The sequence below is a fragment of the Poecilia mexicana genome, unplaced genomic scaffold (assembly GCF_051168715.1).
Source record: "Poecilia mexicana isolate PSO_F unplaced genomic scaffold, ASM5116871v1 scaffold_7, whole genome shotgun sequence".
NCBI classification, from domain to species: domain Eukaryota; kingdom Metazoa; phylum Chordata; class Actinopteri; order Cyprinodontiformes; family Poeciliidae; genus Poecilia; species Poecilia mexicana.
Window position 1 is genome coordinate 6,885,853 of NW_028263376.1, and position 21,806 is coordinate 6,907,658.

The 21,806-nt window shown below is 41.5% G+C and overlaps 1 protein-coding gene across 4 annotated transcripts in view; it reads right to left on the minus strand.

The window, feature by feature from the left end:
* flna (filamin A, alpha (actin binding protein 280)) overlaps nucleotides 1–17,994 on the minus strand; it is a 54,418-nt gene extending 36,424 nt beyond the window's left edge. For 2 of the 4 annotated variants that reach the window (XM_014998220.2, XM_014998218.2), the window contains exons 1-2: nucleotides 17,736–17,994; nucleotides 7,493–7,964 (exon numbers count right to left, since the gene is read on the minus strand). In XM_014998220.2, coding sequence (XP_014853706.2) covers nucleotides 7,493–7,862 — 370 coding nt within the window. In that variant the 5' untranslated portion in view covers nucleotides 7,863–7,964; nucleotides 17,736–17,994. The remainder of the gene's footprint in view (nucleotides 1–7,492; nucleotides 7,965–17,735) is intronic. The other 2 variants (XM_014998221.2, XM_014998219.2) reach the window with 1 other exon arrangement.
* Between the last annotated feature and the right edge of the window lie 3,812 nt (nucleotides 17,995–21,806).

Genomic DNA, 21,806 nt, shown 5'->3' on the forward strand with positions numbered 1-21,806 from the left:
TTCAATGTTCTGACAAAAAATAGAGAGACTTCAGGAAATGTCTTCCATTCCTCATTGTCCTCAAGGACATCGAGATGATGGCCTGAGTTAAATTAGCTTTAATAGTGTGTGATGTAGCAGACAAAGACAGTCAACTACAGCTTCCTCAAACATCCAAAAGCTGATCGCTTCTCTGCTCCTTCCTTCCCTCCAAGTTATATAAAATAAGCCATAATTAAGCTACTACACTTCCTGCTCTTCCTTTCTGCTCCTTCCATACATCCCCTCTTTTCCTCCCTCCCTTCATTTTCTTTTCTGCCTCTGCTTGGAGAAAAAAGAAAAAAGTTCCCCCTGGTTTTTTGCCTTAAAAGGGCAAAGCAAACTGGATCTTGGCAGGCCTCCCATTCCTTGGGCTCTGGTTTCAGACTAGGAGGGAGGAGGAGGGCGGGAAGAACATGGAGGAGGGGAAGCGAGGTGGAAGGCCCAAAGAAAAAAAAAAAAAGGGGGAAGTGCTTGAGCGTAGGACATTTTTAACTCCAGCCTGACAATTTACCCAACTGATATTTTCTATCCATCCAAGTAAAGAGTTGGGCAGGAATCGGAAAATGAAAGGAAAACAGGAGGAGATGAAAGGTTGGGGCGGAAGGAAGGGCAGGACAGGAGGCCAGAGGAGGACTCGGGCAAAATGATTAATGAGCTTTGATACATAGCATGCAGCTTTCAACAACTGTTTTCTTCCTGAAAACATCTGAGAACCATCTTCAAGCCTGACAGAAGGACCTTGGTTTCCACGCAACTGAAAAAAAAAGGCTCTCCTTGTAACAAAGTAAGAACAGAAACTCCAAAAGGCCTGCACAGCTTCCTAAAACTCTCCACATATTCCATTCTGTCACTGCTGTTCACATGCGTTCTCCATGCATCCTTGTTCAGGCTGAACATTAGACATTGGGTGTTGGAGGCAGCTTTCCAACTATGATGTAACACAATAGCTGGAATACCACTGTACTCGATGGGAATGCAGAGACTGCTCATCGGCAGCATTCTCTTGACCAGTCCTCTTTAGCTTATGAAGCTTATGCTTGCATCGTCAACACACTTGCAAAAGGAGATGCATTTTCACCCAACATTCACTTTTGATTGAGCGTCAACATTTCTTTATGAAGGAGATTCCAATTTTAGCAGGACATCTGTCCCTTTCAGGCAGTTCTTTATTGAAATTGTTCATTTCAACTACAGAAAATTTGTGTTTAATGAAGAACTTAGGATATTATAGTTTTAAGTTATTTTCACAGAACTACTTTTTGGATCAGGACTGAAGAGGTTAAAATATTTAGAGATTATCCTCTTTTCTCCCTGTTGCACTTTGTCCAAGTTGTATTCCAGGTTTACTGTTGGAAAACACTTGAGATATTGTTTTAAATGTGTGAATGTCCACAGTGCTGCTTTTAAAGCACCACTTTGTTCCTTCTCATTTGCTCTACATCAGTCATACCTCAGCAAAACCTGTGATGTTTCCATTTATATGACTGAAAAATTAAATGATTATTGGTCAGTACTAATGTACTGCAGAGATTTGGCAAATAATTTTGCACTTGCTGCTTGATAACTTTGAAAACGTAGTGGGAACACATACCAAACAAGTGGCAATTTAATTTTAGAGCTGGACAGAAATTGGCTGTGGATGTGAATAGAACACGCTTAAAACAGAGCTGCGGAGTAAAGGCGGCTAAAAATTGGTTATTTTCTGTATCAGCAAAGTCAAAATGCAGTCTGAAGTAGCAGAGATGTACAAAGATATTTAGACAGACATTCTGCAGCACGTCTGTCGTTCATTCAGGCTGCAAGAAAATGGGGGAGTAGTAGACTTTTAGGGGATAAGAGGAAGGCAAACAGAAGTACAGCAGATGTGATCCATTTTATCCTTTACAGCCTTCAACCCCCATCAGCCATTAAGCATGGATTAGGAGATGTGGGGAGAGTTTTGGCAACAGAAGATTTGCTGTACTTTCTGAATGACATTACTGTGCCAACCACCTGCTTACTCCCAAAAATCTTTATGATGCATTAAAACAAGTGTTAAATGCGTTTCAGGCACAGAAAGTCTGAATACATAGTACTTCAATAATTAGCCAACACTTAAGGAATCCAGGCAGTTCTTGGTGATATGCAAATTGCCAGGATGTAACATTAAGAGTAGTAACGTTCCAGTACTTGGTCCTAAGGTAGCCTTGGATCCCAGAGGCTGCAGCACCCCTGAGAAAGGCAGACAACAGGCACCCCCTCCCCCCCAAAGAGTAGCTATAGGCCGAACATGGGCAGCAGAGGCCAGGGGCTTTGAGCATTGAGGAAAACTAACCCCCAAACCAATGGGATTGACATACTGCTACATCTAGGAATTAGAAAATCCAAGGAATGGGTGGGGCACCATGCCATCCCAGGGAGGTCAAAGGAGCAAGACCCACACCAGCCCCCAGTCAGTCCTGAACACCCCCATGTTCATGTTTCTATAGCTAGCTCTGCTTTTGTTTGCGCAAACATGTGCGTCGGTTCAAACCACCAGAGCCTGTTTGTGCTCCAGTGAGCTCACAGACCATTGAATTCTAGCAATGCTCGCTGTTAATTATATTTAACTCATTCTTTCGTTAGTAATACGCAAAACATTTATTGCATTATGAAGCAACATCCTTCCAGGAGGAGAACACTGCTTGTTGCCACACACGCATGTGCCCCAACCTGCACATCTCTCCTCCCGAGGAAAGACAGGAGAGCCGCCAGGAACAAAGTTACACCATCCGTCTGTTTTCTGCGCATGCAGCATTCATGGAAGAGTTTACTGGCTGCAATCCTGATGTTTCTGCGAACAGCAGGCAGGCGAGCACAGGTTGAGAAGCGTTCCCGAAGGGCTTTAAAATCAGGACTCTGCTGCTGAGGAAAAGATGCTGCTGATTAGAACGAGATCCTCACATAAACAGCCCTTTGTTTAAATGGGAAAAGTCCAGGATGATGTGAAGATAGACGAGCTGAATTCTGTGCAGTACATTAATCATCTCCAACACGCACGCAAAACTAACGTCACTCCAAAAGCTGCAAGGCGCCTAAACTTAAACATCCTTAATGTTTTTTTCTGATCTATTGTGGCTTTGAAAACTGTAGAAAGACAAGTACATCAGTCTTGGAGAGAAACTTTGGTTGCAGTGATCACTGGGATATGAGCCAAGGATTGTGGAAACGGGAAAGGATTTTATAAAGGCTTGTCAACATATTATTGGAAAAATCCACTTTGGAATCAGCGGACCCACCTTCAATAGCAACCTACAGACAAGCACCAGTGCAACACTGCAGTGGTTAATGTTTTAAGCTGCAGATAGACTTGGAACCAGTTTTTGGAGACATCACACCGAGCCATTAAGCTTCTCATCTTATACTCAAGCCATCGGAGTACAGCATCGTGAAGCTGGGTTAAATATAAGAGCAGCACAATTTATTGAATGACAATCTGCTCAATATATCAGTAAATTCTTGAAATATTTAGTGAGATGCATTTTAAATGTCATTCAGGCTCTGTATATTGACAACGGCCTGTTTTCTGGACTACCTGCTCTTCATGTAGCCACCTGACTTGGTCCCTAAAAAATGGCTGATATATTAAGAGTGGTGGGTTACTGTGTGATTGGAATAAAATAATTGTCAACAAAATGTGGGTTAATCATCACAGATATCCATTTCTTAGTTTTTAACAAACAGCATTACGGATAACGTATTTTAAGCATTTAAGCTTAGAACGATCGAATCCTTTCAACAGTGGCTCCAGGTGAACTGGTTACAATATATTTTATACCAAAGATTAACTGATGAGTTCATCTCGAGTCTACACATATCGAACCTTAGCAAATGCACAAAAGCGTTTTTAATGAGTGTGCATTAGGGGTGCACCGATGAATCGGCTGGGTGAAGAAAATCCTTCATTTTGAGAGATTGACCGTTGGCCAACACTTGCATGAGAAAAACCGACATCGGGAAAGGTCTGAAAAATAAATAAAAATAAAAATCAGCCACTGTCCACATAAACGCTGCCATGAGAGAATGCAGACACCTGCACAAGGTTAACAGAGTCCACTGTTATCAACTCAGTGACTTTCTTTCTATATTTAGCAACATTTAAGACAAAAACACATCGTTATCGGCCAGAATCAGAGATGGCAGGTCAGGCTTTTTAAAGATCGGTCATCAGGCAGAAAACTGCAATCTGTGCACCTGTTGTGTACATGGATGATTAGGGGGTTCAAATGTAATAACACCCCAAAGAGCAATGGCCACCGTCATTTAAAAAGTCACCTATGCTGTTTTAAACAGTTTGAAATGAGTACAAAGATGGTTTGGTGCCAGGGCTTGGAGCTTCTGTGAGGGAATCCTTTATCCTCAAAGCTATGATAAAGCTGCTGGCTCACATTTCCAGTGCTTAAGTCAATTATTCTGACTTTTTATTGTAATCTCATACATTTAACAAAACTTTTCCCGGCAACATTTGTCTTGAGTTGATGATTGGTTTTGGTGAAGTTTTTAAAAGTTGTGTTTCTTCCCATTAGTCCTGGGTTTCTGAGGGCTGGTGCCAGACAGCCGGCGGACATTAAGCGTGTTCGGGTGGGGCAACATGTTCCAAGTGTGCCTGGACACGCATGTCAGGTTAGGATGCGAGCATTCTGATCAATTCGCAACATGTGACCTTCAGACATTTTCAGACTAATAACTGTTTTCTGTCTAGTTCCTAGTGTTGCTTCTGTTGCTGTCAGGGTGGAGCAAATTACTGGCTGCTCTTGAGTAATTTGAGTAACCCTTAATGGCAGTGTTACACTGGTCACTGTTGCTTATCCATCTACGTTGGTTTTTAGCAACAGCTCAACTGATGCTCAAATGAGAAGTGAAAAGGTGTGGCCATCTGGGATTCTGCATTTAGGGCCAGGAACTCTTAGAAACTGAGATAAACTTAACATTAAAGGGCATCAAGAAGGAGGCTCGGAGCAAAGCAACAGACCGAGACTGTACGCATCATGTAGCTGAGATGGCAGTTTAGTAATTTTGTGGTGAGTGTTGCTGCCTGGGTGTGGCCATTTCTTCTGCTATGAAAGGAGGAAGTGAAAGAAGAAAGCGGGCTGCCCTCATCTTCAGATAAAGGGAGTTTTAGACAAGAGCTGGACATGAGGGTGAGTCAGCAACAGGAACACGCAGTCCTGCATGGGAGGCTCACTGGAGCCTGGTACAGCTTGGCTCAACAAACACTCCAAGCTGGCATCAAGATTCAAAGTGATACACGTAAAAAACAACAACAACAACAAAAAAAAATATATTCTTCCAACCCCACCAATGTCGCATTACTAGCCTCACACCACAGATTAAGCAAGACCCACAGTAGCTCTGCCATTGGCTCTGATCGCACGTCAGATCTGTGGTTCAAAATAACCCCTCTTCACCTGAGGCTAAAACATGCATGTGGAAACCCTGAAATGAGCCAGACATTCCCTGAGGATGACCAGGACTCAGTCATTCCTGATTCACACAGACCTCTTCCTCTGAGCGTCTGCAGGCTGCCTCTCCAGGCTCCGGGTGGTTCTCCGCTCAGATGGCAGTAAAACTGCTCATTTGTGCTGTGAGAATGCCGCTATATCCTCCTGACTACCAGTAGTTCATTTTTGTCCTCTGTAAAGGACATTTCTAAACTTGAATATCTCCCACCCCCTGCATTCTACTGAATTAATTCCTTTTGGTATCTGGAGAGGACATTTGGGGCTTTTCAATGATACCACATGTGAAGGGGTGGGACTTTTGTACATACCTTTTTCTAATTCATAAAAATGGCATTTATCAGTAATAACACATTTTATGGGAAGAGAAAGTAAGTGCATAAAACCTTTTATTACCTTACAAAGAATGTGGGATTTAAAAAAAAAAAAAAAAAAGGTGATTGGACAATATTGTTTTTTCCTGGTAGTCAGGAGGATAGGACAGACCAGGTTCATTACGTTTGAGGGGACAGGAACACAGCTGAGGTGAGATATGATTCGGCCTGTTGCAATAAACAATTATCAGCATGATAAATTAACCCCTTAACTGTCCATCACCTCGATGGCTGTCCGTCATTGTCATTTTTTTTTAAAAGCCTGACCTGCAGATTTATTTTGTTGCTAAATGTGGCAAGAAACTCAGCATGATGACAACAGTGGGGTGACCATGAACTGCAAACATGCAGACACAAACTGGTGGGCGGGGCCAACAGTCAAACATCTCTTATGGCAGAGAAATAAAGGACAGTGGCTGATTTTTAGACCTTTGCTGATCAGAGGATAAGAACAGCTTCACATGTAAGTATTAACCAATCGTCGATCTCCCAAACCTATGGTATTCAGGGCTGATTTATTTATTTATCTGTGCACTCCTACAATTGGCCCATGAGGACACTGGTGTCGTCATGACAGCTAAGGGTTCAGAGCTCAATAATCTCCATTCTGATAGTTAATATTTTGTGAAAGGTAATTTGTTTGTCTCCAAGATGACATAATCCATTTAATTCATGGTTTAGGTTCTATAGTTTTTATTTATAGTTTTTGGTTGCATTTTATTTTGGATGTTTAAAACATCTGCCAGTTCCAGAGAGCTGCATCATTTACAAAATTATGGGTTATTGACATTTGAGAGGGCAAACTTGCATTAGGATACCGTTATCAATGAAAGTGGTCTCAAAACAACAATGTTATCGTTTATCGCGATAATCACTGGGACAATTCATCATCCAGCAAATTTTGTTATGACAGGCCTAGATGTGATGTATATCAGAGCAGGAGGCTTAATTCAGAGAGTAATCCAAAAACATTTCTAGTTACAGCTTCACCAAAGTGCCTGGAGAAAGTAAGAGGAGAGGAGAAGACTCCAGGAACACTTCAAGCGCCAAGAAACGACTTTATAAAAGTCACTTCTTAGCACCTCAAGTGTTGTTGGAGTTTTCAATTCACCGAGTAAAAAACAGCTTCTGTAAACCAGGAGACGAGGCAAGCAGCTGCATGTAGACAAAGCTCATCAAGTCAAGCTTCATGTCATAAATACAGATAGACCCAACCCACAGCAAGACATGAGTGCAGACAATAGCCCTGTGTTGTATCTCTGTTTGTCTCTCCTTCCAGGCCAGAGCAACATCCAGCTGCACAGCTGACCCAGTTCAGCTCAGCTCAGGCAGCAGGAGGAGAGAAAAACTCAGGGCCCCACTCTGAACATTCAGACCGACCCCCCTCCTCCTCCCTAAACAGCCTCCAATCTGAACAAAGCACAGCAACTCCTGGACACTGAAGTAACGATCTGTCGCGTTAAAGCTCTGGATGTTTAACCCTTTAAAAGCACAGAACGTGTTGCCGTTTCCAGCTGTGCCAATGCTCTGCATCGTGCATTACTCTCCAAACAGCCAGTGAAGTCCACACCTTCTTCATTCAGCCGAACCAGCTGGCTCTTCATTCATGATCACACCCACCTATAGACACCAGCTTGATGTTCTCCCTGTCCAGGAACTCCAGCGCCACCGACACGTTCTCCAGCTGCATCTGGCGGAAGGTGGGCCTCTGGTTGTACTTGCGGAACATTTTCTTCTGGGACAGAACCTCCAGGAGCCCGATGAGCCGCAGCCCGTCGCTCAGGTCCGTCTGCAGGTTGCCGATCCGCTTGTTGACGCATTTCAGGTGCTCGTTGCACCAGCGGGTGAACGTGTTCTGCTGGATCTTCTTCCACGGGGCATCCTCGGCCAGGTCCTTCTCTGTGGCGGGCATTTCTGCGTCCTTGTCCGAGGAGAGAGCGTTGGGAGCGGGCGCGGCGCTCTGATGGAGGCGGGGGTGGGAGCCGCTCATTTTTATGGTCTCCGCTGCGCCTTGGTTCGCTGGCTGGATCTGGGTGGAGTCTGTTCGGCTGCTCCCTCCTTCTCACTTTCTCTGGTTTACTTTGCGGCTGATCTGCGCGAGAGAGAGGCAAAAAAAAAAAAAAAAAAGAGAGAAAAAAATCAGCATTAGATATGAGAGGCTGATTTATAGCATGAAGATAGGCAGCTCTCAGAAGAGTTTGGGTGAGTCTGTTCTATTCCAGTCCTCGAAAACTACCGGCCTGTAAAGTTTACATGCAGCCCTTCTTCAGCACAGCTGAATCCAATGTTGAATTAACTCTTCAGCAGCCAGACAGAGGTCTGTCTAAAACCAACACCAGAGGATACATCTTTTGTGTTATTAGTACTGAAGGGAAAAATCTCAAAGATTTATAGTTTGAATATTTGAATATCCTAATACTATGGGTTTACACAGGGCCGGAGCTACAAGAATGTGGCCCCTAGCCTGACATGAATGCTCAGGTTAGTTAGCATGGCCACCGATGATGGCAGATAATAGTTTTCCTGTAATGGGAAGTTGTTTCTCAACCATTACCATATTAAGCAGTGCATTCATGAGGATGATTGACAGCACTAAGCACCTTTTCCTGGCTCTGATTGGTTGTTTTTGGGTGGTGCATTTCTTTAGACAGCAATAGTAGCACCAGGAGGAGGCAGAGGAGATTGATTTTTTCACTGATTATCTGTCTCATAGCATACTGTCATGGCTTATTGGATTACTTTACTGCAGCAGTAATCCATACTGTTTCCATATATGGATTACTGCTGCAGTAAAGTAATCCATACATGCAGTAATCCACTGCTTAAAGTTAGCAGTGTAATTCCTGCAAGACGTCAGGGCTCATAGGAACATGTTTGATAGGGATCAAAACACTTGTGCTTGAGAAATATTACATGTCAAAGCAACAATAACATGTTTGTCCAGCTTTAGCAACGCTATGCTAATTTCAAACTGGTTAGCAAGCTAAGCTTTCTAAGCCCGAGCCATCCAATGAGCTTCGCTGCAGGTTAGAATAGATTCCAGTAAGGCACATTTCTTTCTGATTCTGGTTCTAAACTTGAAGCCTAAATGAAAGAAACAATGAGAGTGCTTGTTAGCCACGATTAACTAGCAAGGGACGTCTGCTGCTATAGAGAAGATCTTCTTTGTCCAGAAACTTGTTTTGTTCTGCTCACTAATAAATGCAGCTGGGAAACTATCACCTTAATAATTAGTGTATGATGTTGCTCTAAACTTGTATGTTTTGAAAGTTTTGATTTATATTCAGAAAGATTATTCTGGATTGAAAAACTTTAACGCTATTAGGTTGCTATTTTTTATGCTTTTTAGATGTGCAGATAGTTTCATTTCAAGATTTTGACTTTGTTGAATGAGAACATGTAAAATAATTTAGATTAATCTAAAATATGCAAAGTTCTTTTTTAGTTATTAAGGTAAAATATAAATAATAAAATAAAATTTTATATATATATATATATATATATATATATATATATATATATATATATATATATATATATATATATATATATTATTTTAACCTCTCTGAAGTAACAAGGTATAACACTGGCTTTCTTGGCTGTATTTTAACAATTAAGTGTGTGGGCTTTTTGTGATAATTGACAAACTGCGACAGAAACAGTTTGAACATTTAACAGATTTCTTTCTTGTTTCTGTGACATCAGCCCTGTGATGTTATTTGTTTATGCAGAAGTGCAGGCAATTCCCCAGTTGGTTAGATCCGGTGCAATCAGGAAATACACTCACCAACAAATGGCTAGAAGGAATCTTCCCAGCAGGATGACTCACTTTGGATGTAATTTGGTCCATATCAGACCAAAGCAGCAATCTTATCATTTCATTTTGAAGTTACTGCCACATCTAGAATGAGCACGAGAGGCTCTAAGTGTAAGTTTAATGAGAATATCAACGTGTTCCAGACAGTTTCCAGAGCATCCCACTGTCACTGGACAGGATGAAGGGCAACAGACACAGAAAATGCCTCTTTGAGTCAGTAGGCAACTTGATGGAGTTTGATGGTGGTCACGTTGTGTGTCAACAGACCTTTAACTATATTGACCAGTTTCTCAGCAGCCTTCTGATTATAACTCACCATATTCTGACTTAACGGTACCCTCAAATACCTCTTGGTTAACCCTAATCTCTAAACCCGGGGCGTTGCATAATATGACTGCTTGTCCTCTCTTGTCTCTGGACCGTCAGATGATTTGGCAACATCCTGTAATGCATTGCTCATCCAACAATAGTGCTCCTCTCTCCAATCTCCATTCTGGACATTAGGCTGCTTGAAAATCAAACGGCTTGCTGAGATTGTTTTCCTACATTGAGTAAAGCTGAAAAGTGGACAAATCACGATAAGAGACTTTATGATTTTGTCTTTTCAAAAATAAAGAACTGTAGGGATCTCTTGATGTGTTTTCAGATTTCCCCCTGATTATCTGGAAGCTCCACTCAGATCTTTATATTGCCTTACTGGGATAGAAGGAAAAAGCATATAAACCAAGACGTTGTAGCAGAAACACTAAAAACAGGCCTTTCCTCATGGTCCCTGTGAGGATATGAGTTCATAAGAGCTCCAGGGTCCGGGGCATAATAAATAGCAGATATCCACGGGGAGTATCAGTTACGTTTGCTGAACACAAGCCAAATGTTGGCTAGAAAACGAATGTGTGTTGTTAAAGAGGTTACAGTGAACATCAGTCAGTTGCTCAGTCTAGATGCCTGATTTCCTCTCATATCAGTAAATTATGAGGTGATGTCATAGTGATACTTCAGACTGTTTTACATAACAGCAGAACAACAGCATTGTTTATCTTTCTTTTAAGCTCAAAGCTTATGCGATTAGTTCATTTTTTTGTTAACAATATTTGAAATGTTACTCTTTTTGAGGATGTTGAGTTGGGATCCTGGCTTGATGTTTTCTGCATGTTGTTTACAATGTTCTCCCCAAAACACACTCAAATTCTGAATGCATGTGTCCCTCCGGTGCGACCTGTTGAGGATGTACCCCCGCCTCGTGCCCTTTGACCTCCTGGGACTAAACAGACTTACTGATAGCTGTGTGCAGAAAGGACCTCCTGCAGCAGTCAGTGTTACAGATCATCAGAACGAGCCTCTCACTGAAGACACTTTGCTGTTGTATAAATTTTATTTCTGTTTTATTTATTGTTTTTGGTTGTGTTTAAGTTTGGAAATTTAAAAAACTACCTTTCAGGTCCAGTGTTAAGTTTTCTGTACAGATGTTAAAGTTTATTTATCTTTAAGAAAGCCAACTTGCTTTATTATACCATTCCCAACGCAGTGGTTGAAAATCCTCTCAAAACATCAATATTGTCATTTATCACAATAATTGATGGGACAATTTATCGTCCAGCAAAAAAATTGTTATCGTGACATGCAGGCCTTATTGTGCCAACATAGCTGGAGCTTACTTTGATGCCTGCAACATGAAGCACGGAGAGTAAAAATTCAAATAAATAAAGGGCTAAATGGTCCGAGCCAAAGGATCAGCAACCAGGGAAATAAGTGCTGAAAAACATTTCCCTGATGCACTAAAATTGATTTTGTTGCTCGTCCAACTAGAAAACATCCCATATGGTTTCTTTATGCCCGCATAAATAAAACCTCCGTTTACAAAACATCCACAAAGTATATTTGTTGAAGGAAGAGGCCTGGCTACAGGCGCCGGGTCAGACTCTGATGGTCGTCCACCTCATCATGAGTCAGGGTGGAGCGTTCAAATATTTGCTACAGTGTAAGGATGGATTGTGATTAGCTAATAACAGATAAAAAAAATCCAGTAGTACATTAAATACTGATCTGTCATAGAATGTTTTAATAGGAATCTATCATAACAACATCCTAATTACTTTTAGATATTTTCCTTTCTTTAACTGTGGTGGAAGGAGAAATGTAACCACAGCCATTTTTGACTAAATAAGGAGATCTGTGCCAGGAGCCACAGTGTGGCCTGGGGCCATGAAAAATGTTTTGGTGTGTGTGTGTGTGTGTGTGTGTGTGTGTGTGTGTGTGTGTGTGTGTGTGTGTGTGTGTGTGTGTGTGTGCGTGTGTGTGTTTGTTTGGTGAAGGAGAATCTGAGGAATGCTCCTCAACCCCATAACAACCCTGGAGCCCACATCCCAAATACCCCCCCCAATAAAATAGTCCTGTTATTGTAACTCACAGCGTGGCACCAGCATTCCTCCATATTCACTGCTCCATTTAAAACAATAGAACAATGGCGTTAGCCCGTTTCAGGCAGTCGAGCTCTGCTCCCTGTTGGTGTGTAAATTTGCAATTTTCATCACAAATTACCTTGTCAAAATAATATACAGGCTTTATTAAAATGCTCAGTTTATGACGGCAGTGGTCGAGCAACGGGCAGCGCAAATTAAGCTTCATTAAACAGGAAAGGATAAACTGAGGCATTAGTCAAAGATTTGGACTGCTTGGATGGTTTCTGGTTTCTACTCTTGTTGAACTTCCGAGAGCAAATAAAATTCATGGCTGTTAGATAGTGAGAGCTGAGGAAACTGGTGAACTGTTCTATTGTTTCAGAGGAATCTGGGGAACAAACAGGAGAGCAGCGGGCGGAGTGAGGAGGTATGACTAAGAACACTGCCACTGGCCTGGATGGACAGGAAGAACTGGAACGTTGTCTGGCTCCATCTAGCGGCCAAACATGGTCCTATGTATTATAGTTTGCTCCCCTCGCCCCACCAACTAAACACACTTGTATTTAGTAAATTAGAACATGCCTTCTGATGAGACTCGGTTCTCAATTAAAATTATCCATTTGCCAGGCATTAAATATATATAATTGTTTTTTAATAGGCCAATAATTCTGTATACATTTTTTTGTTGGCATGATGTGATATTCTAGTTTTAAATGTTTTTTTTTTTCATTAACTGCAAGCAGAAAATCATTGTAAATAACAAACATAAACATCATTCTATCTTCTGAGGTAGAAAATAGAATGACGTAATCATACAAACAGGAGCTCTGTGGTGAATCGAAAGAATGAATTAAGGATTTTTGCAAAAATACTCTAATTTATTGAATATGACACATGGACTTAAATGTTTATGCAATTTAAATTAAAAGGAAATGTCTGCCAGGACAGTTTTTAAAAATTTTTTACAGATTATTTTCTTACAGTGTAAAGTTTACATTCATAACCTTGTGCTATTCTCTGTACACAGAATTAAATGATGTTCCTCCATTGTAAAAAATAGATATAATGAATTTAAAAGTCAACATTCTGCTTGGTTTATATGGTAAATAGACTGAACTTATATAGTGCTTTTCCAGTCATTTTGACCACTGAAGCCTTTTACACTGGAGCCACATTCACCCATTCACACATTGATACGCAGATCGGTAGGCAATTTGGGGTTAAGTGCCTTGCCCAAGGTCACATTGACATGAAGCAGGAGGAAGCTGGAATCGAACCTACAACTTTCTGATCACAAGACAACTACTCTACCCACACAGCCACAGTCACCCCATAAAGCTCATAAAATATAGTTTGAATGAAAGATAGTCAAAAGTATACCAAAATTTAAATTAATCTTAGTAAAAGTAGGATTAACATTACAGAGAAGCAAAGAAACTAAAAGTATGTCCCATTGCAATGTGTACATTTCATTTATCATGGTGAAGCCTTGCAGTTCGATTAATTGAAAATTCAACATATTTTGGAATTCCTCTAAACAATTGTGCATGTACTTTGGATCTGGTGTCTAAAGCGTGTAATTATCAATTATTGATTATTGAGCCATTTGCAGCTAAACTTTAAAGAAATCAGAAAAAGAAGAACTAATGTTTGTAACTTGATGTCTCTGGGAAAACGTCAGGAATTAACTTCTACAACCACCTCTATATACGTTGGATAAGTACAATGCAGTTTCATGGTTGCAGCACTTGGTGACAGTGGGAAGAAAAAGCTTTTCTTTTTTTTCCTGTAACAACCTCTCAGCAGAGTCAGGGTCAGTAAAACTGTCTGACGACCCTTCATGTCTATCTGATCCTTACTCTCCTGTGTCCTGTCTGTGATATTTAAACTCCAGTTTTTCAACTTTGGGATGTAAAACATTAGCAAGGCAGCCAGCTCTACTGGAGGGTTTGTGCACCCTTTCCCCAAAAGTTAGAGAAGGTAATCAGGAAGTAGGGCTGCACACATAGCAGTTTTCTGGTCGATTGCCAATCTTTAAAAAGCCTGACCAGCCGATTCCAGTTTTGGCTGACATACATTTTTTTGTCTAAAATGTTGTAAATATAGCAAGAAAGTTGCCCAGTTGGTAACAGTTGGCACGTTTTATCATTAACTTAAAACGTGCAGACATGTCCTGGTGAACCGGTCTAACAATCCAACCTGTCTCACAGCAGAGAAGAAGAGGACAGTGGCTGATTTTCAGACCTTTGCTGAGGTCGATACGACTGGTGGATAAGTGTCGGCCAATCATCAATCTCTCAAATTTAAAGAAATCAGTACCAATAAATTGGTGCACCCCTACAATAAAGCTTTCTATTCTACATAGAATAGAAATTAAGAGAAAACATTAATGACTTACTGTCATAAAACAAAAACACTGAAAGAAGAAATTGAAGAGATATCTCTAAAGATTAGCTAACTAACTGAATATTGCATTGATCTTTCACCACATACCTTACACATCATGGCCTTTAGTCAAAGACAGGAATGAACACAACTCCTATATTAGTATTATCTCCTTGATCAACAAAATTACAAGACAACTTGGGATGGTGTGCAAATTTAAGAGGGAAGGTGCAGAAAACAAAGTGAATATAATCAATCAGATGTGAGACAGGATGTTGAATATTAACAAACTTGATCTCAAAACAGATATCTGCAATGCCAACATCTGAACAGCCAACCACACCCTATCAGTCAGAAACTGAAATGCTGCAGATGTCAGAACAGGAAGTTAGGCACAAGACGAGACAACACCGCTAACCACATGACAAACGGCGGTGTGGAGACAACCAGTCAGAGGCACAGATTAGAGCTAAGTTGGTTGTTCCCTTTACTTTCTGCAGACTTGCCGGCGGTGGCATCAACTGCAGGCAGCCAGACAATGGCGTGTCAAATAAGGATAAGTTTCGTCTGTTTATGTCTCACACATCCTGTGCCAGTCACCTCTTCCTTTAGCTTTACCGCAGATTTTGTTTCTCTCTATTCACTGTTTTTTTTTTTCCTGGCCTCTGCAAAACAAACCGTCCAGGCCTGAGTGGAGGCTGAAAGTGTGGGGACCACCTGGGGGTCTCTGGTACCCTCTTTCCCTCGGTCCATCTTAGTTTTGGTCTCCTGCCAGAACTGTGGACGATGGCAGCAGAGATAGGTTGAGGGTTCTCTTCATGTGCCTCTTTGAACTGGTGGCTGCTGCTCAGCACCTTATGTCTGCCCATCCTATGGTTGCTAGTGCAACCTCAGGAGCCGTGTCTACTTGCACTTTGCTGCTCTTGGATGCTGAGTGTCACAAGCCGTCTATCCTCTAATCATTCTAACAACCTTCCACATCCAGAAGAAAAAATTAGGCACGGACACCTGTCCAGCACAAACGCACTTACTTTTACACAAAGTCAATTACAAGTTCCTGTTCCATCACTGTGGCCTGTATGTATGGAAGCAACCAGCTGTTTCTGGTGTGCCTGAAATGTCAAGACTGAACCCTTAAAAAAGTAAACAAAGTGAAAACATTTTAGATTTTAAAGTCCGTGCCCATTTGTTGACAGTGAGGTTTAAATCCAAAATCCCTTCAATAAAAACTTTAAAAGCCCAAACTAGGGAATGCACCGGTCTCAAACTGGCAGCACTACACTAGCTTTAGAGGTTTTGGTAATTATGAGGGGAGTTAGCAGACTGGAGACCAGGTGAGAATGATTCAAAGAGGTTAATCTTCTAAATATGGGAAACACAAGATACAAGAAAAACAAAAAGTAAACACAAACCAAAACCATTCACAGCCATGTGATTTCAAGTAAAGTTAAATGAACACATGTTGTTCCAAGTCAGTCTGGTGTATTCGCATTATAACAGTGTTAAAATATATGATTAATCAGAGACACTTGTACTTTCTTGAGTTAAATGAGTGGAGCTTTCAGGGTTTGAAAGGTCCAGAGGAATTTACTCAAACTGGTTGAGCTACATGTTGGTTTAATACATTTATAGCATTTCAAAATGTTTAGAACAAGCTAGGCTAGTCCAACCTAGCTGCCCTAGCTTAGCATAGCTAGCCTAACTGCTTTTTAAATTGGCAGTTGAACTTAGACAAACTGTCAATAAATCTGAATAGAACCAAATTTATAATACTTGGAAATTTAAAAGCATTAGAAGATACAAAAATACAGATCACTATTGGTATAGTGTGCTTTGTGGCTTACAATTTCTAGGGGTAACTGTAAGTCACAAAATCAGAAATGTTAAAAGACATGTAAAGATGAAAATAAGAAAAAAATAAATAAATTTTACAGTTTGCTCAAAATCAATAAAAAATCTGCATAATTATTTCTGTGTGGAGCATTGTGTTCAGACAACTAAAAAGAGTTTGTGTATAGCAGAATTGTATAGTTTTACTGATCGCTTAAAACAAAGCCAAAATACAAATAAAAAAAATGCAATGAAAAATATATTTTGGGGAGAGATATAGTTGACGATGGATATCAGTTTGAACTGTAGAACATGAACATGACACCTGCAGACCTACCAAGACCTGCCAGTGCAACTACGCTGACAAGATGCTATGAAAACCACTATAGAAGAAGCAACCAAGAGGCCCAGTGTAACTTTGGGGGATCTGCAGACACTCATGGCTCAGGTGGGAGAATCTGTTGATGGAATAACTATTAGTTATGAATGCAGGACATTTGGTTTGTCGACTTGTACTGCATCCATCCATCTATTGCTTCTGCATGTCTGAGCCTTATTACTCCTATTCAAAGTTTTGTGGGGCTTGTGCCTGTATCTCTGTATCTCTAGTAGTCAATGGGTGAGCAACTCTGTGGCTTTGCAGCACAGAGTTAAACAAGGCATAAAATTTGATGTATAAATCAACTACCCTAAAATGACGTTAGCTGACATTGACCAGAATGAAGGAATTAAGAAGACAAATGATTAACAACTTTAAGAGACATGTGTTAAAATAGAAAAGAACTTAAAAAAAACAAGACTGCCTTTAACTGAGCATTTTTTAGATTGGACTGGTAATTGGGTAAAGTGATATTGAATGAGTGTAACTGCTAAGAATGTTCTTTTATTGTGTTTCATTATCTTAAATAGCAGTAGCATTAGCATTGTGACTCCAATTAATTAGCTGTCAGATGGACCAGATAATAACAATGATAATGCATAAAAACATCCTTATTTCGAAGCAGGGACTTCAGAATGGCTTGGTTCCTGGAGGCTTCACCGTTCCAGGCACCAGGTGGCCCTCCTGCTCCGTGTAGGGCCCGCTCCCAGCGGCGGAGGGCGCAAATGACCACTACTTGGAACCCCTCCTTTAACACGGGAGCGACGGACGGTGTTTCCTTATTTGGTGCGGAGCCCCTAATTCTGACTCCGGGGGACACCGCTCTGCGTAGCAGCTCACGAAAATCCCAATCAACCAGTTAATAGATAATAAATAGTTGGAGATGGAGCCTGACCTCTCCAGCTGCCCCGCGCATGGGACCAGCAGAACCTCAGGTAGAACTGATCCAGACGCAGCGACACACACACCTACACACACACCTACACACACAGATCTCCATCAGAGCAGGCTGGGAGCAGCAGATCCCGGCGCGCACGCAAGCACCAGACTCACCTGTGGACCGTTCACCTGCGTGTTGATCTGCGTGGGTCTCTCCGCGGTCCGCTCAGTCAGGGCGCGCTGCAGTCACTGCGGTCACACAGGGTGTGTGTGTGTGTGTGCGTGAGAGCGTGTGTATGTGTGGGGGTCCCGGACCTCCTCCCCACGCGCAGTCCCGATTGGGGAAATGGTTTGAACTGTTGGTGTAACGGAAAAGAAAGAGATAGTCCGTCCGCTCTTTTGCTCTTTTCTACCTCCGCCTCTCTTTCTCTCTCTCCCTCCCTCCCTCTCTCTCTCTCTCTGGGTTCCACCGTGAGAGCCTTAATTGGTAAACGGGTGAAAGATCAGAGGAGGTGGGGGTGTCTCCAACTCCGTCTCTCTCTCTCTCTCTCTCTCTCTCTCTCTCTTTTTTTCACAAGGTGATGTAATGACCGCGCCTCCGGGATTTTCAAGGTATGATGTCATCTACCATCTACCCCATCTTTACTGTACCCCGGGGGGGTGTGCATGAGCAGATCCGCTCATTTCTCTGCAGCCCCGGTCTCTTTCCTGTCATCGCCTGTGGCTCAGACAGAAAGTGTGGAACTGTGTGTGTGTGTGTGTGTGTGTGTCCCCCTCCGAAAGCCTGTCAGCCTCTGCTGTGACTCAACATGGGCTTGTGTGAAGGAAGGCTGCTCTCCAGCTGAGCATTGGATCAGGGAAAAAGAATGCTCGGCCTCAAGATGCCCCCTTTTTTTTTTTTTTTTTTTGTTTTTTTTTTTTTTTGTTCAGTTGATCAGTCTAGATGGGGGATAAAGGGGCTTGGGTGGGTGAACAAAGCTAAAGAAAGAGAGATCACAACAGGAAGCTCTTAAAATGTCTTTTATAAACTGACCTGCCTGCTGTAATCTCAACACAAAGACACCAGACCTGTTTGAAGCTTTTTGTCATAATCTTTCCAGGAGCATCTTTGCTTGCTGTCCTGATGCAGGGATCTAATTGGAGGTAAAAGTAGCACGACTTCAACATATTTTTAGCCAACTAACAGTAAAAAAAAAAGAAAAAAAAGTATTTGCTTTAAAGGCTACTGATGTACTGAGTGACTGTAAGCATAACGTTGGATTTAATTATTTCAAATAATGTCAAAAATACAACATTTTGTGCAAAGCTTGGCATTTTGAGGACCAAAAACAATAATAAAAATATATTAAAGTTAACATATTTACAAAAATACCAAATTTAAGCAGGAGAAACACTTTTCAAAATCAGTTTTTTCATATAAAACCTACTAAGCTACTTAAAGTAAATACATACGTATTGCAACATTGCAAAGACAATTAAGCAGCACAAACATGAGCATGCTTGTAAGCGCTAATATCTGTTATTCTACGCTGTCACAACATGGTGACCGCTTTATACAATTATGGAAAAAAACAACAACGTATTTTTGTAAAATTTACATACTGCAGCTTTAACTGAAGGGGACCTAGACAAGCTGGTTTCTAAGAGAAACGGCACCGGATCAACAATCTGAAAGTGGTTTGGATTTCACAAGAGGGATGTGGAACAAAATGCAGCAATTTGCAAAACATGTATAAAACCTTTTGCTGCAAAAGGTAGCAGTACCACAAATGTATTCAACCACCTCAAAAGCAATCCCCCTACACAATGAAGGCTGCTGTAAACGTCTCCCCACACATCAAAGAAAACGTGAAATAAACCAGATGGGAAGCAGATGACACCAGTGTCTTTGTTTGCCAATGTTGTCAAGGGATGAGCTGGAGGGAAATCACAGACGGAGTAATAAAATATGCCACCAGAGACACGCCTTCTGTCAGTGTTGTGGAAATGCCCAGATTAAAAGACCTTAATAAGACACTTACTGCAAAATACGACTTGCTTCGTCTCAATTTTTATTATTCAAAAGTTGAGTTGTACATTTTAGCGGGAAAAATCCAGAACCTACAGGGTTTGACGAGACTGATGCTAAGGTAATTGTGGCCAACACATTGATGGCCACATGATCATTTAAGCCCAATAAGTCCAGTTCTAGAATATAAGTCATTGCCCAGTAGAAAAGAACTCTGTGAGATGTTTTTTTTTTCCAGTAGTTTTATTGATCAATTTGGGTAAAAAACAAACAAACAAACAAAAAACTTTTGACATTAATGGAGTACCTTAAGTCAAATTCAAACAACCTGTTGAGCAAGGAAATGAGTTGAAACGATACAGAATGGAAAGAGAAATTTGAGGGAAAAAAAAGAAACACTTGGGCATTGTTCTGCGTAGGTAACAGATTTACAGCTCAAGCCACTATTTAAACCTCGATCTCTTTGCACCTGTACACACACTCCTTTAATACAGCACAAGTACAGTGAACTGCTGCATAGCTCTGGAGTCAGAAAACAAATTAATCAGACTGACTCAGGCAGCAGCTGACTGATGTCGGCCACCAGATGAGTTATTCCCCTTTGAGACATTCGAAGCAAGACTGTGTGTGTTGTACGAGTCATGTTGGCTTCAGACCTGTGTGTGTGTGTGTGTGTGTGTGTGTGGGTGTGTGTGTGTGTGTGTGTGTGTGTGTGTGTGTGTGTGTGTGGGGGTGTGTGTGTGTGCGTGTGTGTGTGTGTGTGTGTGTGCGTGTGTGTGTGTGTGTGTGTGTGTGTGTGTGTGTGGTATATCCCATGGAAAATGTGTTATCTCTGGATGGTCGTCAGGTGTAGGAGGTTGATCTCCATGGTGGGCTCTGCATCATCTGACTGCATCATTTTCTCTTTGGCTGAAAGAAGCTGCTGGACCACTATCCAAATCAAATTCATTTATCGAATAAACCAAGAATATTTTAATTTGTCACTTTATAGAGGAGTGGAACAGAAACATAGCCTATGTGTCTTTGCATTTTAGGCATATTGTGGGGAAGATGTTTGCCTGCTTGTGCCAAGGCAGATTTACTGTACAAAAAAGAGATCTGAAGATGGTTTCCTAATGGAATAACTGACTTTATTAAATCAAGACTGCATTCAGAACCAAGCTAGGCACGGTGATGTTACTCTGGACTAACATGAACTTCCTTTGGTGTATATACATGTCAGTGTGCATGTGTGGATGGATGATTGCATGCATAGAAATTATTATGTTTACCCTGAGTGGGCATATGAAAAAAGTATACATACTTTTTTGATATATATGAAAATGAAACCGTCAACTTGAGGCTGTCCAATGGCTAAAAACTCCAGGATGGAAATTACAACGTCATTGTCCAAGGAGGCTTGTCTGCAGAAAGGTGTGGCACTTCCCCCATGACTGTTTGTAGAAGCAAAACAGAGGATGCAGGCAGGGATTGTGGATTTTGACTGGTAGGGGGGTGATGCGTTCTAGAGTGGGAGGGTGTCACCCAAATGGTCTGTGCCATGTGTGGAAGGAAGGTGTGTTTGAATTTCAACCACATAACGTATCGACTGCTTGGCTATGGATGAACTATGGAAGAGGCTTTAGAATGGAGAGAAAGGAAGGCCCCCACGTCAAAGAGACACAGGGTGCCGAGCCCCCTGACCCAGCCACACCTCCACCTCTCATCATGCAGGTCAAACCTGGAACCCACCCCTTCAACCTGCTGCCCACGTGAGTTTGGTTTCACATGGTTTTAATTGGTTTGATTCATCCTGCAGCTTATGATCCCTCAGTAGACACAGTTGGTAAGTCACCTGATCTCGAGTGTCTCTAATCATCACCATTATAAAGCCGAAGACGGTGATTACTGGGACCAGGATCAGTGAGCTGAAGCAATGGGACGTTTCTGAGGACGAGGGCAGAAAACTAGGGTGAGCTGCACAGAAACTACCACACACCAACCAGAAAACTGTCTGAGCCCAATAAAATCCAACACCAGACAGAGTCCAAATCCCAAACCAAAAGGTGACAAAGAAACCAAGAAACAGAAACTAAGTGAATCTAAATTAAACCAAGAACTCAGTCATTAACCACCAAACCATAACAAAGTTACAAAGTGACGACTAAAGTCCTAAGGAGGATGACAGAGATGTTTCTATGTGTGAGACTATATTAGTATAAATGAATCATCTAAATGTTCACATTGGACTGTTGTCA